Source organism: Dreissena polymorpha, chromosome 3 (assembly GCF_020536995.1).
Source record: "Dreissena polymorpha isolate Duluth1 chromosome 3, UMN_Dpol_1.0, whole genome shotgun sequence".
Lineage (NCBI taxonomy): Eukaryota > Metazoa > Mollusca > Bivalvia > Myida > Dreissenidae > Dreissena > Dreissena polymorpha.
In genome coordinates this window covers 122,417,452-122,434,286 of record NC_068357.1, presented here as the reverse complement: position 1 = coordinate 122,434,286, position 16,835 = coordinate 122,417,452, and the positions used below count along the sequence as shown (strand labels likewise).

The 16,835-nt window shown below is 32.0% G+C and overlaps 1 protein-coding gene across 1 annotated transcript in view; it reads left to right on the top strand.

The window, feature by feature from the left end:
• The first annotated feature begins 10,445 nt into the window (after positions 1-10,445).
• LOC127872561 (deleted in malignant brain tumors 1 protein-like) overlaps positions 10,446-16,835 on the top strand; it is an 88,962-nt gene continuing 82,572 nt past the window's right edge. The window contains exon 1 of the mRNA XM_052415887.1: positions 10,446-10,603. Within this exon, the coding sequence (XP_052271847.1) occupies positions 10,543-10,603 (61 nt within the window). The 5' untranslated portion in view covers positions 10,446-10,542. The remainder of the gene's footprint in view (positions 10,604-16,835) is intronic.

Genomic DNA, 16,835 nt, shown 5'->3' with positions numbered 1-16,835 from the left:
AATGCAGAAAAATGCTATTCAATTCTTAAATAAATTTACTCATATCTCTGTGAGCTAGATATTAAATCTTTTTGATAGACTTATAATTTTTCACTATGGAAGTGAACTTTTGGGCTTTGTTAATGGTGTGTCCGCTGAGCGTGTTGATATGCAATTTTTTTAACAAATCCTCGGTGTTAAAGGTGAATACAAAATGACTGTGTATAAGGTTGAACTTTGTCGTTTTAATTGTCAATCTGCCAGGTATATTAAAATAATTAAATATTGGACCATGTTGATGAGAACATCAGACAATTGCCCTGTAACTATGTGTTTTGCGAGGTATTGCTTTTTCAAGATGTCAGAAATGATAAGGTATTTATGTCAAATGTTAGATAAGAATTAAATGATAATTTTAATCGAAAGTTGAATGAGAGATAGATGAACCAATTGATATAAACCATCGACACTTTTGAATTTCAGCCTTATATGTGCAAAATAAAAAAAATGTATACGTTTTTTTAAATTAAGATGCTCTTCCGATAGATTGTTTGTAGAAAGTGGAAGATGGGCAAATAGGCGAATACAATTGTAATGTGTGTAAGAAGATGAATTTCACTTTATTTTAGAGTGTTTAATGTATTAAGAATTAAGATCTCAGTATATACCATTGTATTACAGACACCGTCCTAAAGTTTATTGGATTACTAACAACGTAAAATAAAACTTTGCTGCACCATATGCTGTTACATATACAAATCATGTTTAGTAAGGGATACAAATACATATATTCCGTGTTGACCTATGTATGTGTAAAACGGTTGCTTTAAATATACCGTAAAAACTGTATTTTAATGTTTGTTTGTTTTTGTTTTTGTTGTTTTGACCAATTGTCGGCATTATCTTTTCAATAAAGATATTATTACAATATCGTGCCTGTTCTTAAATATTTCAACGAAAGAACGGCTGTATTATAAGAATTGTATTGGATTGTATTACAGCTATTAAAGAAGATTTAACTGTTTCACTCAGAACTGATGTTTAATTATTTACTTATTTTTTATGGTATATGACATGACGTTTTGACTATGTTGCATGTTTGTTTCTCAGTTTCATTAAATATAGTAATGTTACCAGCGCCTTTGTGCTTTTATATTTTCGTTTCGTATAGATAGAAAGCATTTGCAAATGCTAATTTTATTGTTACATGCATGGGCCATTATTGACATGCATTTTTATACAGCTAACTGTAAGATAGCTTAATGTACGAAAGCAATTCTATTATTGTCATATGACTCTGAAAATGTACGTACTGCTATATATATTTATAAATATTATATGCATGTGCCGTATGTGAACGAGAGGTGTAACTTTAGGTTAGTTCAAAGTTGTTCTACATTATTTCACATTTAGACCTTACATATATACATTATTATATGTTTGATATATGGTTGCAATTAATAAGCTAAATTAGAATTTGAACTGATAACACATATCTAATAACATATATACTATCGATAGTTGTAAATATAATAATCCAGTATTTAATAAAACATGTATGTATTGTTGTGTTGCAGTGAAATGCATTATTCATTTATTGAAATGTATGATACATTTGTTGAATTATAAACTATTTACTTTGTTAACACCGAATGCTTACTATGTTCACTCTGGCTTTTGACCATCTTGATGCATTGTTTAATAAACTTGTATGATGCCATAATAAGCTTAGTTATTAGAAAAAAACAACAAAATAAACATCATACATCCATAATTGTTTAGTATTTGTATTCAAATATTTATCAAACATATACAACCACACGACATAATTTAATGAAAGATTATAAATGACACGTTTATTCTTTCAATTTTATTAGTTTACCTTTTTATACTTTATATGTTTTGTATATTTTAGTTTATCTCACTGTCAACTTTTTCAATCAATATCGGGATAAATATAATAATATCAGCCATCAATATAAAGTTAGAAACAAATATGAACACAATATAAACAACGAATGTTTTAATTAGTTTGTTTTAGAATTATGGACAAAATAATGTAATAATCATATTGTGGAAATGATTGTACACACTTAACCACGATAAAGCACGGTTTATAGACGCTAATTTATGAAATGCAGACCACAAAACAATATTAAACGTACATCAAATATTTAATCTCTATTGTGAAAATGTATGTACTGTGCATTGGCACACAACCTCATTCCTCTGTAAAGTAGTTATTGTGTACCCTGTAACATTTGCAAAACTCGTAATTCGTTATTAAATATGCGTTTGATTGTACACTTCATAAAGAACGTCATTATATGCATTTTGAGTTTGATATTTTATCTAGTACCCGTTTACATGTAAATTTATTTTGCTGAGGCCAATTGGCATACACAAGTAAAACTAAGTGCTCTCTATACTATAAAGATAGCTATGTATCAATGCAACACATCCAACGGTGTGGCTGTTAATGATTTATCAATCAATCAATTTATGTAGATTTCATTTTAACGGTCAGACCAACAAACATCATTTTTAAACGCAATCTTCACGCTAACCAACCAATGGTTGCTATGCCATGTTCATCGGAAGAGTAGAACACACAAACTTTGTTTTGGTATAATTTGTCTTTCTGGTATTATTGTTTTAAGATTATGATGTGTGCCACTTGATAACAACAATTAATGCAAAGACTGTGTATGTCATTATTGCATGCTTGAGTTGGCAAGCGCTAAAATACATAGCCTTTTCACATATTTATTGTAATCCATGCGTTGCCATATGTGTTTTGTTCGTTGACATTGTAATATATCGCTTGCATAATAAGTCATGAACATGTTAATATATGTATACTTGTTCCTTTTTATAATTTCCTAGAAGCTATTGCCTTGACATTACAGGCATGTGTTATTATGTTACCTCACTGTGATTAATCGGATAAACGTCACGACGATATTGTAATGAAACAGAATCTGGAACGAAAAGTTCTGATGATGAAACAATTAGTGTCACACGAGTCACTAAGAAACACAGGCAAAATATAGACCTTTACAAAACGGTGACAAAGCCTGGGTGCATTACACAACACGCCATCCTGGTATAGGGGCCTATAAAGTAATCTCCCTCGTCAATTCAAAGGCCAACATGTCATCACTAAAAACGTAGATGATTCTGTTTATACTGTTAACAAATCAGCTATAATACCCGCTAAAATAATAAACATTGACTAACTTATGTTATACATATCACACATTTATCTTACTTGATAAATCAATGGTTAAATATTGTAATATTGAAATGGTGTTGATTTCTACTAACACGCTCGTACGCACACATAATTTTTACGCATAGTATGTTGATGTATACGCACTTTTAATAATACGAATTTATCTTTTAAGTGATACGAAGCATCTAATTTATCACTGTCTTCATCGCAGTATGATCAAACGTTTACGTTATGCAAGTACCTAGTCATGGTATTTAAATTAAGTGCAAGGTTGACATATGTTAACGAAAACGGCGCGTTGCGAATTATCTTGTGTTGATTTTGCTAGACAGAAGATGTGAAATATGTAATGATCTATCAGTGATGAGATGACATTTTGCATGTTTCAGTTCAGAAAAAGTACTCAATGATCATGCGCAAGCTCGTTCCGACTATATTAAAAGACGCGTAAGTTTAGGATTGTGAGCGATCGAAAAACAAGGCAACACGATGAAAAGAGAATGTAGCGATGGCGTCTTTTTATTTCCAAGACTCATTTCTATTTTATATTCATCCCATAAAAACATTTAGCTCCAGGATGTAGCTGAAATATCACTAGAAGCCCAATTGCTTCTCGTGGCCAACTGGTCCAAAGGCAGCAAGGCCGAGGATGAAGACACTAAATCCTTCAGTTAGCCGTTCCTTATTCAACTGCACTCTGATGTCGCCGCGAATTGACCGGCATCTTCCTCCACTGCTGATAAGCACATCGATCTTCAAAACCGATAAAAGAACCTTTTCTTATTTATACCATTTAGACACAACTGCCAGCCACTCTACCTCCCGGCATCTCCGCTTTTAACCGGCATCACTACGTTGCAACAATCGTCAAACACGAACACCACCCCGTCATAGGTAAATTATTATGATATGTGACCAGAGCCTCTTGGCTTCCTCTATGTTCGTTTCCTGTAGGTAGCACGCAAGGGTAAATGCAACTTATAATGTTATATTTATATACAATAATACCATGTGACGTTCGTTTACTAATGTGTCTCTCCATTTTGAATTTAGAAGGCTTGAGAATTCTCCAACAAAACATTCATAATATGAGTTTGTATCAATTTGCGATTGTAGCGCTTGTTGCCGATTCTGAACATCGTAAATCACAAACACAAACGAAATAGTTATCAGGTTTCCATTTAAAATAAATAACCAGACTAATATAACATGTTGAAACAGCGTTAATTGAAATCGGTACACGCAGTTTATGCATAACCAATTAGCGTTCACCGGTATATGTAAGGCACGTACCGTATATTATGGTATCTTTGTAACCGTTCACTCACGAAACGAATATTCATTTCGGAAGCTTTGCATATTTCGAACAAACAGGTAATCTCCAAATAGTATGTGCCCGGGTCACTAAATCGATTCACAACAGGGTCACATGTTAAGGGTGGGATTAGGGTTTTAATATCTGGGCCAAAATCAGTATCGCTCATTTTCGATGTCATCGTTATCTGAACAGCACCATTCTCAACATAAGTCTCCATTCATTATTTCTATATCGTATTTTTTTTCCTCCACCCTTTTATTGTTTGATTTGTGTGATGAGTAAAAAAGGTATGTTTCAATCGTTGTTCATAAGTCATTGTCTTTATTTTCACATGACATCTAAAAGTAGTTGATAAAAAATAATGGTGTTTATGTTCGTAAATAATATAAATATTAATTAAATTATGTTTTGAAACTGAGTTACGGGTATATGTTCTAAAATTGGGCGTTTTGTATTAACTGTGACTAATATTTCGTTAGCGTTCATCATGCGCTATATGTACATCGTCAATATGTGCTCATATATGAATCATTTCATATGGGTAAGCATTAAATACAGTATGTCAACCAGTTCCGGATAATCAGCAGTTCCGATTAATTTGTATTTAATTTACCATAATGCCCCTATAAAAACAAAATGATAAGTGTCAAAAATATTAACATTAGGTAAAGGAATAAATTAACAAAATTTTAGCAAGAAAGCTATTGTATTATGCTTAAAGGGGGGATAAATGCGGCAAAAAGTTAATCGGAACTGATTGAATGAGCTGTGTTTTGAAATGTGCATATGGATATAGATGGCTTTACTATTTTCAAATAAACTTTTTGCTGATTGAAAACAACTGCCATGACAATGTTTTTAAATACTTATTCTGTAAGTTAAATGATTTTAAATAATTTTCCGAAGGGTGAACTTAAATTGGCTATTTTTGACAAAAAACTGCATATGCCGTCTGGCCTAACCTGTTATCATACAAAATAAATTTGACCCTTTATTTTTACATCTTCTCACATTGACATTAAATCCCAAGAGAAATGATTGTGGTCAAAAGAATTAACGTTTTTTGCCGGGTTATTCTAAACTGGTTGACTGACTGTACTGTAAAATGCATTCACTCGATATACTTTTAATAGTTAGTGTATCCACACGAGTTGTGTCATGTTTGATTTGTTGATAGTGTCTTTAAACAACGTACAATTGTATAGGTACACAGTCGCAAACTTATTTAAACTCTAAATTAACAAAAATCAAGCGTGTTATTTTTGAAGATAATATAAGTAGCATGATTATCGTGGTGTTATCATGTATATGTAGCATCTATACCAGCAACATCAGCTCTTTGTGCCGAAGTTACGATCGCCTAAATACACCTCAATTATTGATTTGTGACATACATGTGGACCCAGTCTAATTCAATCACACAACTAATACAGCACGGGTTTTAATTAGAATTGCCACCGATCAGAAATTTAACATTAAACAGCACTTACAATGAATTATACCACACATAAAGTGAACAATTTTTTATCAGCTTGTTTTCAAACAAACTACGTTAAGAGGAGAGAATAAAAATACTTTTCTTGCTGTGTTATAGTTTTCTTTACGTTTAACTCACTCAGTTACTGTGATGTAGAATGTGGTCTATGAAATGCAAAATAAGTTAACCGTTTCAGTTGTAGTATACGCTTGTTATAATATATTTGTAGTATGGAAGAAGAAATTATGTTCCATGTACTTTAGTGTCTAACCGCGTTTCATTAAATGAACACATGATACAGCTTGATAGATTATATACACTTTGCTAATATGTGGTGATGTCAAATAATCGATTTGCATTTCTATACCCGGTACATTTATATTTTTGCGTATAGTTCCGTCATCAATTTTGTCCTTCACCACATAATCTTTTACACTGCGTACTTCTGTATAACTTACAACAAAACAGCCTTTAAATGACGAACCGGAAGCATCTCTTCCATTTCTCGACCTGTTTGATCCTGTAATGTTTTCTTAACTAATTGCAAGTGTTAGTCTTCTGACAGAACATAAAGATAAAACTCCTTTACCGAGACAAAACTTGAAAATACCTCTAAACACGATTAAAGTATCAATGAGTTGTTTCTGCCTAAAACATCGAAAAAATGAAACCCAAATTTATGCCAACAGAATTCTAGTCTTACCATTTTTACTAGCAATTGCATTGCTGAAAATGATCGATAAAAAAAGAAATACCACAAACAGAAGCTTAAATGTCTTCGGATAGAATTAAAACTTAAACGAATGAAGAAACACACGTTTGGAAAAGAAAAAAGGTCGATTCATAATCATGGCATTTGTTACAAATGTAAATCACGGTGCTTTATAACACCAGATTATCTTACAAGACAGGACATATATTTTTATATATTATTTTCTAATTGCTTTATTTCAATAACATAGTACGAAATATTAATTCATTTAAGGGTATGCATGAATATATACATGCCATACTATGAATAATTACTGTTTTTATAAATTTTATCATTCCTTATAGATAACTGAGATTTATTTTTTCAGACATATCATGACTGCTGGATAAAATGATATATATTTATTTAATCGATGCACTCACTGATATTTCCGTATGTTCGGCCGAACTCTTGATGTGTGTGTTTATTCAACGTTACAATGTAAAACAATAAAAGGGAAGGTATGGGTTAACATTTAGAATAAATAAAAATAATACGTTACGAAATCTGTTCCGGAAAGGTTAATATTATACTTCTTAATTCAACTAATTATTCAAATAACATGAGTTTGGTGATGGGCTTCAACTTTGATTGTTCTTAAACAAATTAAACATGTGGTTATAATAAGGCATTGAAATCCAATCCGAAATCGTTATCCGGGTAACAATTTCCAGTCTCCGAATATGACCGGATATCCGTATTCTTTTACAAATAAACAATGAAATGCTACTAACAACATCCATGCCAGAAACACACCACTGTTAGTTTTTAATGAGCATTATTACCAAAAATTAAAACAGTTTATATTACAATTTATGTTTTATTTATAAAAATAACGTATTTAAAAAAAATCTACAAAATCGCAAGATATACTATCAACTTGCCAATAGAGAATCACATGCCAAAAAACGTTAAATATTTATATTAGACTTTGGTCCTTTTGGCTTATGTGTATGTATGACAAGATGTAAAAATAAATGCTGTTATATCATTTTTCTGTATTATTATTTTGCCGCAGTACACTTCTGATTTTTTTGCAAAAAAGACCAATGGAAGTACGACAATAAAAAAATATCATATGATCACAAAAACTACAGAATACACAGTTTATAACGCTGTCATTTAACCATATTTCAGATTAAAAAAGGTTTCATTGAAAATAAATAAACATTACCTTTAATAAAATGATGTACAAAAAGCACTCACTATCGCCAATAAAGGATCACTGTTTACAGCATTATTTCCCCTGTCTGATCAACAGTTAGAGCATCTTTTGACAAATTTGTAAAATTGTACATTTATCCAAGGGACACACTATGCCACAATTGTTTTTTATTTGATTATATTTTTTCATGAAATACAGGAGAGTGACCCCCTATTGGTGTGACCCCCTATTGGCGAGTTGACTATATTTTCATTGAAAACATTGACATCGTACCACAAATATTATGATATCTACAGTCTATATGCATTATGCATATTTTTCTTGTTATAACATCAGTATAACATCTGTGTAATTGTATAAATATTCACTTATATGAACTGATCTAGTTGCATAAGCTAAATCACTACTGAGTCTATTCCTTAACTTGGCTTGTACCTAGCCGGCCAACAGTAATCAAAGCTCAGACGGAATCGTTGTTACCGAATCTGCGAGTACACCTCGGGCGATATATGCGCATTTGTGAAAACGCAATTGCTTGCGACGGAACCGACCACCGGAGAGCAGGAGAGACGTAATATATTTTGTTGGCTTAATGTAGCTGAAATTCATCGTCAGAGACATTTTCCAGTGATAAATTAGTCCAATCAATGAGGCTAAAATGACGTCTCCTTGGCTGGTTCATCTTCATCGCGAGTAATCACACTCAGAGGGACGTTGTTCAGCGACCAAAAATTACCTGGTGTGACACTTTTCGTAACTGTTGCGGAAGAAAGCACAGTTTCTTGAAATGTATATCTTTCACAGACGCCAGCATCGATTTCGAGCCCGCCTGAGTCTCTATAATGGTCTTAAAACGCTGAAAATGTTCGTAAGGCAAGGACCTCTTGACGTTGTTGATCATCAGTGAATCGCCCGTTCTTTTTGTATGCGCCTTCTTGACCAAGTCCGTTAAAATAGGGAATATCTCGGTAGACCGAACCTTCCTTTTCTTCCCCATATACGTTGTCATATATGTGAATGACTAAAGACCTTCAATGAGTTCCTAAACAATGGACCATTTATTGTCTTCCAGCATCAGGTCAATGCAACTGCTACATATGATTTCCGCTACAACACGCCTGAGCTGATGAACGGTTCAACGCATACTCTGCGTTGAATTCCATCATGTAGATACATCCTGTGGCGACTTGTTGAACTCTCAATGTTGCAGTTCGTGTCCCCGATGAATTTTTGCTGTTACTTAAGCTTAACAAGCAGAACCGTGTACCAATTTACAAAAAAAGTTCTTTGACCGAATTTCAATGGTTTGCATGTTATTCTTCGTCTATTCCGAAAAACAGGTTGTCTACCATACACGTTGTTATTGCAAATCTATGCATTGCTGTTTCTATGAGTCGGGAAAAATAGACGTACGGCATAGTTACAAGGGGATAAATAGACGTACGCCATAGTTACAAGGGGATAAATAGACGTACGCCATAGTTCCAAGATCACCGTTAAAAACCTGAACAGAAATATTTGCGTATATAACAATACGAATTAATATGGAAATAGTACTAATAAGACAATTCATAAAATATATAGTATCCCCACTCAGTGTCATTTAAGAGACGAGAGCAACAGCTCAAGTAATGACTCGAAAACAAACCAGTTGTAGGCGTGTATTGAAAACACTATAGTTTGGCATTAACTAGCATAGTTTACTAAGGACAATACAACATAAGAACTGAATAATATTTGTCCTTACAAATTAATAAATTGTGAATCCGCAGAGCCCGTAACTTGCGTGTTTTGCATGCAGTATAAGCCAGAGGCCCTCTGTACAGAAGTTCCCATTAGGTCGAAACTGTCCGCGTGTTCACAAGTTTTACATATACTTATATTGTGAATACCTTAAAAATCGTCTTGTCTTACATCGTAACTCCACTGGCTTTGATGTTTGGTATTTAATAATAATATTATTAAGCATTATTCTGGCTTGTATTATCGTACGGAACATCATTTGGACAGCGGATTGAGTGGTTTCGATAGTGGTATTTCTTATTGGTGAATACGTTTTTCATAAAAGCGGGTAATGGATGTGTAAAATATATTTCAAGTCAGAATCATTCTCAAGTAAATTTAAAGTCAGAATCTGTTAGTAAATTTAAAATGTGTATGGAACATCCATTTTTGGGAACTGTTGATTGAATACTAAAACAGTCAGCTAGCTTCAGGAAGATAATTTTATCAATGTGTTGAGTTAACTAAATTATCCATTTTTATAAGCGCCAATTCTTTTGATCAGTATTGCTGAAAGACCGGTATAGGCATTGAAGAGATTTATTATAAAACTGACATCGCAGTGATCTTTCTTGCTGACAGCTTTGTTCAATATAGTCATTAAGATTGTAGTAAATTCGGATACTGATTTATTGATGATGATTGCCGAATTCAACGAAAATATAGCGATACTTTATTAGCGCGCATACGCGGAAATAATTGTTTGCTACTGGTATATAAACTTCCCGATTACAATAGTATTTTCCGTTTTTGACGGCTTTCTCAGTATATAATTTAAATACTATTTATTACCATTTATTAATGTGTGTGGGTGTGTCGATGGAAAACGCTGCAGATGACGGTGACATTATTTGGAGTTTTGAGTAGTGTCATAGTACTGACACATATCGCTGATGGTACGTACATTTATATCGCTGATGGTACGTACATTTCTTACTTTTAAAAATAAAATATATGCAGGACATGTACAACTATTTCTTAATCAGTTTCTTTTTTCATCGGAAATATGTAAAAGAGTATCATATTTATTGTTTGCAATAGTTTCGTTTTAAATCATAATGTAGCAGAAAGTTTTATTGTTTGCAATAGTTTCGTTTTAAATCATAATGTAGCAGAAAGTATTCTTAAAATAAGTTATACAGTTCTGCGCGATTAAGCCTCCTGTTATCTTTAAAAAAAGTAAACTGACATAAAGAACTTGACTTTTTAAATGATACTCGAGAGTCACTATAAAGATAAAGCAAACAAATTAGCGATGCAAAACTAAACGTGAACACATCTCAAACAAGTCCTAAACCAAATCACTGCGCAGTCAAATAAAGTTGGCATTAATTTTGCGCAAATACTTAAAAACATGCTAGCATCGAAATAATGTTCGCATTATTTTTAATCAGTCAGTGAACCACTCTAACTGTTCTGATGGTTGCTATTCAAATTGTACTTCTAAGATTTAATTCCATACAGATTCTAAATCATCCTTTTATTGAAAAGAAAATTAATAGAAGACGTACTGACAGATTTGAATGCATTTTCGATGGTGGTTTCATTGATCTTATTCCAAACATTCATGATTTTGTTAATCATAAATTACTGACACACGTTGGTCAGTATATCATGCATGTGTATAATGCTAACTTATAAGGTCATACACATTTGTTATAAACACTGTATTTTGAATTGTTGACGCGTAGCTTCTGTAAACAAATAAACGTTCATTTGGTTTCTGTCAGATGAACAACGGTTAATGGAACATGCTTTTTCAAGGTTATCATCTAATGGAATATCTTCAGCGAACTAGGTAGATAATTAATCACCGCGCACGGTGATTCAATGCAGAGTACACAATTCTATCGTTACTGATTAACCTATGCTTCGTAGTCAATCAATAAACATTTAGAGAACTTACTTTTATTTATAGTCGTATGTTTGGCTTTCAGAAGAATTTCAGATGAACAATAGATTTTATTTACCAATTAACCAATTTTTTTTGCTTAATGCGAATACTGGCAAAGAAATAAAAGAATAACGAGAATCCCAGTATGGTGCTTTAGCTCTGAGCAAAAATTAGAATATTTCCATTTTGTGCGTATAAAACATAGGTTTAAAATAACAACAATTATATTTTCCGTGATGTTGCAAAACATTGAAATATATTGCGGTAATAAAATGACTTGAATATTTATCCCATTAGATCCATGGGCAAGAAAATAATTTATCAAAGGATGTAAAATTAAGTAACGCAGTCCATACATGTTGTCCTGGGCATAACTTAATCCAAAGAGTATATATACATTTTTTAAATGTTCTGGTTGAATATATGAACATGAGCGGATTGTCGCGCGCAAACATATATCCCAAAGTTTAAGATCAAGATCACATTTTAAGGTCAAAAGCCAAACTTAGGTATATTTATTTTTTCCGTTTTATAATGATGATAATTATCGGAATGTTAAACGAACAAACGTGCTCTCTAGGTAAGTACAGGCGGATTTTAAAGTTAGTTAAAACAATATTGTGATTTTTATGACGAGACTTATTATTGCACACCGGTTTCTCAGTCTGCAGTTGGGGTACCGGTTTGATCTATTATGAAAGGTGTTATTTTACCCCTTAACATTTTGTCGAGACCTCATAATAGTTGTAGATGTACCTTTGGAGAGTTGATAAGCGTTATGGTGATAAAGTCGCGTGTATAATACAAGGCCTTATTTTAGGTTGAAATGGAAAGCCCGATGTCTTATGTGTGAATCCACCTATTAAACATGGATGTATTTTAAAAGTTATCAGTAAAATTTTTGTGCAACGTAGTGTCAAGAATAACGACCTTAGGTTCATGTTTTAAGTTCACCGTTCATGACAAATATAAAGAAATGAACTGTCACCTATAGTACAGATTATATCTTTCTCCAGCATTAATGGATTTTCAAATAATTGGTCAGAAATGACGAGTATGATAAGGCAAAGTGTCGCACGCATGTATTACGTCCCTATGTAACACATTTAGTTCACATGTCAAATATAAGACACTCGTATGTATCCCTATGTGTGATCATCACTTTGTCCTGAATGAATTAATTGTAAGATGTCTAAGCAGAAGTGACATGCAAAGTTTAATGAAGCGTTGGCGCCAACACTTAAGACCACGAAGATAGTAAAACATAATCTTTAACAGGACTAGGACTTTTCATAAGTTGAAATACAACAAGAATGTAGTTGTGCATATAGTTATCTATTTCATATGTCGAGTTGCAAGGCCTTAATTCAAGTTTAAAGGTAAACTTAAAGAAAACAATGAGGATTCTATATTATCTTTACCTGGAAATAATAACTTTATTTACTTGCCGACCATTATTACAATCTCACGTATTTGTATATATAGAATAAAACGAACATACGTAAGTCCATAAGCCTTTCGGATTTAACACCTTCTGTTTGGAAAGATGTCCGTGAATTTTGTAGACATTCGCGGACTCAAGATACTAAAATGCTTCTCTATTCAAATCTCAATAATAGTCATACAAGAAAAACAATCACAAAATGTAACAATGTTTTGTTCAATAAGCTTCAGTAAGGAATGAAGATAAATTCGGTATGCTAAATGCATAGTTGATTTCATTCATCCACATCATCACACTGACAGCAAACTATTACTGAAAATTAATATCATTGTTTTAGAAGTATTATACTATAAATCTTGACACAATTGTTTATGTAAATAATAATTATCATTACAACATAACACGATAATTTAATTCTTAAGAGAGCATTAAGGTTCTTTAGATAAACTGTGTGTTAAAAAGATAAGATGTGTATCAAACATATTCTATATTTTATATATGAAAAACTGTGATGCGAATGGCCTCTGCAATGTCAGGAAAAACGTGAATTACTGCAACAAATTTAAAGATGGAGATTAATTTCACCACAGAAAAGGGCGGAAACATGCGTAAAAATATGATAAAACCTCTGTAAATTGTATCATGTCGCAGCACAAATTGTTTTTATTCATAGGTAAATCATACACATACATATTTATCAGGACGAGGCAACATTTATTTTACAATCAGGATTTTATATCAATAGCTCGTTTGAGCTATTTTCGGACCTAAACGTATTATTTATAATTTTAGTATTCAACAAAATCAGCATTCTTATAATACTAATACTCGTATCAGTGGTTGATTAAATTGCTGTCGTTATAATAACTAAAATTAATTAATTTGAACTCGAGTATTGTCTGCTTTATTTAGGAAATATTCGAACTAATAGAGTATTGCGCAATACACATTATAAATTATCTTTTGTTTGCTTAGATTAAGGCTTTTGGTATTATCTTTCAAATGTGTTAAAATAAACAATGCATCATCTGTGTTGATTGACCGATAGATCTCTTGGTACGTATATGAATGTTGATCCACGTGTTGCGCTCGGACAAATTTAAATTGAGGTCTGTGCAATAGACCGTTCTAGAATCGATAAATTGACCGCCGCCATATTGTCAGTCATGTGACTGTCCGCCATTACACTGCTGCTAACTTGTGCGAGTCTGCGATTCCAAAAGCCAAAGACGTAGAGAATACCCGCTTCACCGTTGTCGGATAAATACATTACTTAATGAATTAATGTGAGGCGATTATCACATTTTTGTTGTTAAAATGATTGTTTGAAGTTGAGATTGATTGTTACAAATAAATTGTTAAAAATGCTTTCGTGTATTTGTTTTGTTGTTGTCTGTAATCAAGTGGTAATCATCGGCGAAAATTTGCCGGTTCAGTCGCTCATATTATGTCTTTGATTAGACTTGTTACTTTTAACGTTTCACAAACAATTCACGCATGTATTGTTGTGTTGATTTTAATTGCCGCAAAATCAAGCAGATTATATTTTAATTAATACTTATAAAAGATTCTCGCGCAATTAATTACCGCTAATTGTTTGAAATTGGTCTCAATTGGTAAAAATCTACATTCCAAAATCATAACATATTATATTGAGTATGATATTTTTGATACGCCTTCCATTATTTTTCTTGTTCTAACTGATATCAGAGATAAAAATTGTGGTTTGGATTTATATTAAATTTTTTGAGATGGAATTTTGTCATTTAAAAAACGAGCTTTTTGTCATGAGAGAGAGATATTGATCTTGACGATCTTTTATGTAATTATACGGAAGATGAAGAGAATGTGATCTATGTGATATATCTAGTTGAATAGATTTTTATCTTGGAATCATTTAACAGCTATAAAGCTAAAAATACTAAAAAATGTATTTTATAGGTCTTTGAAGTAACGCAAAACATATGGATAACGACACCAAATGTTTAGTCAATTAATCCAAAAAAAAAACTCCGAAAAAAACCCACCTAAATAATATTTCAAAATTATATTATTTAGTGCCAAACGAATTTATTAATACATTTATTTGCAACTTTAAAAACGCGGCATTAGCATCAAAGTAAAGATTATCTGAAGTCTGAACGGCCGACAATTTGACACAACAAAGAGCTCTATGCATAAGCCGTCATATTTTTTTGCAGAAAAGCTTCAATAAATTACAATAGTAATACATCTAATTATAAAAATATAATTATCAATGGCATGAGTACGCTAGTGTGGTAACAAATGAGTGATAGAAAGTGTAAGGAGTGCTTTGAAAATAAACATACTACAAAGCCCTATTAAAAGCAAAGGACATGAAAGTATTTACATGTAATTGTAATTTGATGGGTTTTGTACAAAGAATGACGCTATTGAGGAATATTAACATACAACTGAAAAAAAACACAACTTCACATGTGCAAATTGAACTGTGTACTCATGTATATTGAAAACTCGTTACTAGTGAGTATGAGTGACACATATCTAACATTTTAACACACATATATTTATATACATATATATTTTTTAAATATTTTTTAACTCTGTTTGGTGTCAAATGTAATTTCTTGTTTTTATGATATCGTTCGTGCATTGCCGTAACATCAAATCTTCATACGGAATGACGTAGTTTTAATTAACCGATACCCGCTAAATACGTTAAATGTGTTTACGTAAATTTTATAATTTTATTAAAAACTTTATTTTTTCATAAATTAAACGGGCTAGTATCTTTACGGTGTACAATTTCTGATATTCTATATTTGACATAACCTTTAATTTGTAAAATATGTAACATATCTAATTTACGCAACTGTTAACAATGTCGGAGGTAAATTATCTAACCAAATGACTGCTTAATACTTCCAGAAAGATGAGACATGGTGGCATCATCAATTGTGATTAATGACCAGACTGTCATCTGCCACCCAGTGTGGTTTATGACACCATGTGGTTAGTTAAGTCTGGACAATATCTGATCAAAACGAGATAATCGGATTATGCAGAACAAAGGGGCAATTAAACACTGGAATGCAAAGGCATACACGATTTTAAGATTGATGCAAATAATCAAATGAAAACTATTGCATTTAATTTAATTAAATGCTTTTTTAATGTGTCAATGTGTTAGTTTTCCTAGACAACCAAGACCATGTAATGACGGCATTAGAATTTAGAAAGAAATTCATCCGTTGAATAATCGGTGCTCTCTTATATATGTTACCGATTGTTAAGCAGCAGTGTAATGGCGGACGCGGAGAGTATTCAGGGGAGATAATTATGTAATTACTAAATTCTGGAACGGTCTATACTTAATTTACATTCAGATGCCTCCTTAAGTGAAAGCGTATGGTTTAAGTTGTTCTAAATATTAAGCCATGTTTTTTTTCAAATGAACTGTTTTGTTAAATTTGCAGAATTACTCATGTTTGACATGTTTAAAGTTGTTGAAACGTTAAATATAAATAAATCAATACAAATATAAATAAATATTAATTATAAAATAAATAAATACATTTATTTATATTTATATATTTATTAGAAAGCACACTTTAAAAGTATATATATCTGTGTATAAGGCTTATTTAGTTCTGTATGTTATGGACTGAAAGCAACACATGATTAAGAGTCTTGAAGATTCATTGAATGCATTATTTTTTCAATTCAATGTTTTTTTTTACCTAATTTTCTTTGCCAAATGTATGCGAAGGACTTTCGGAATTTTGATATGCAGACTTCAGTCTGATGA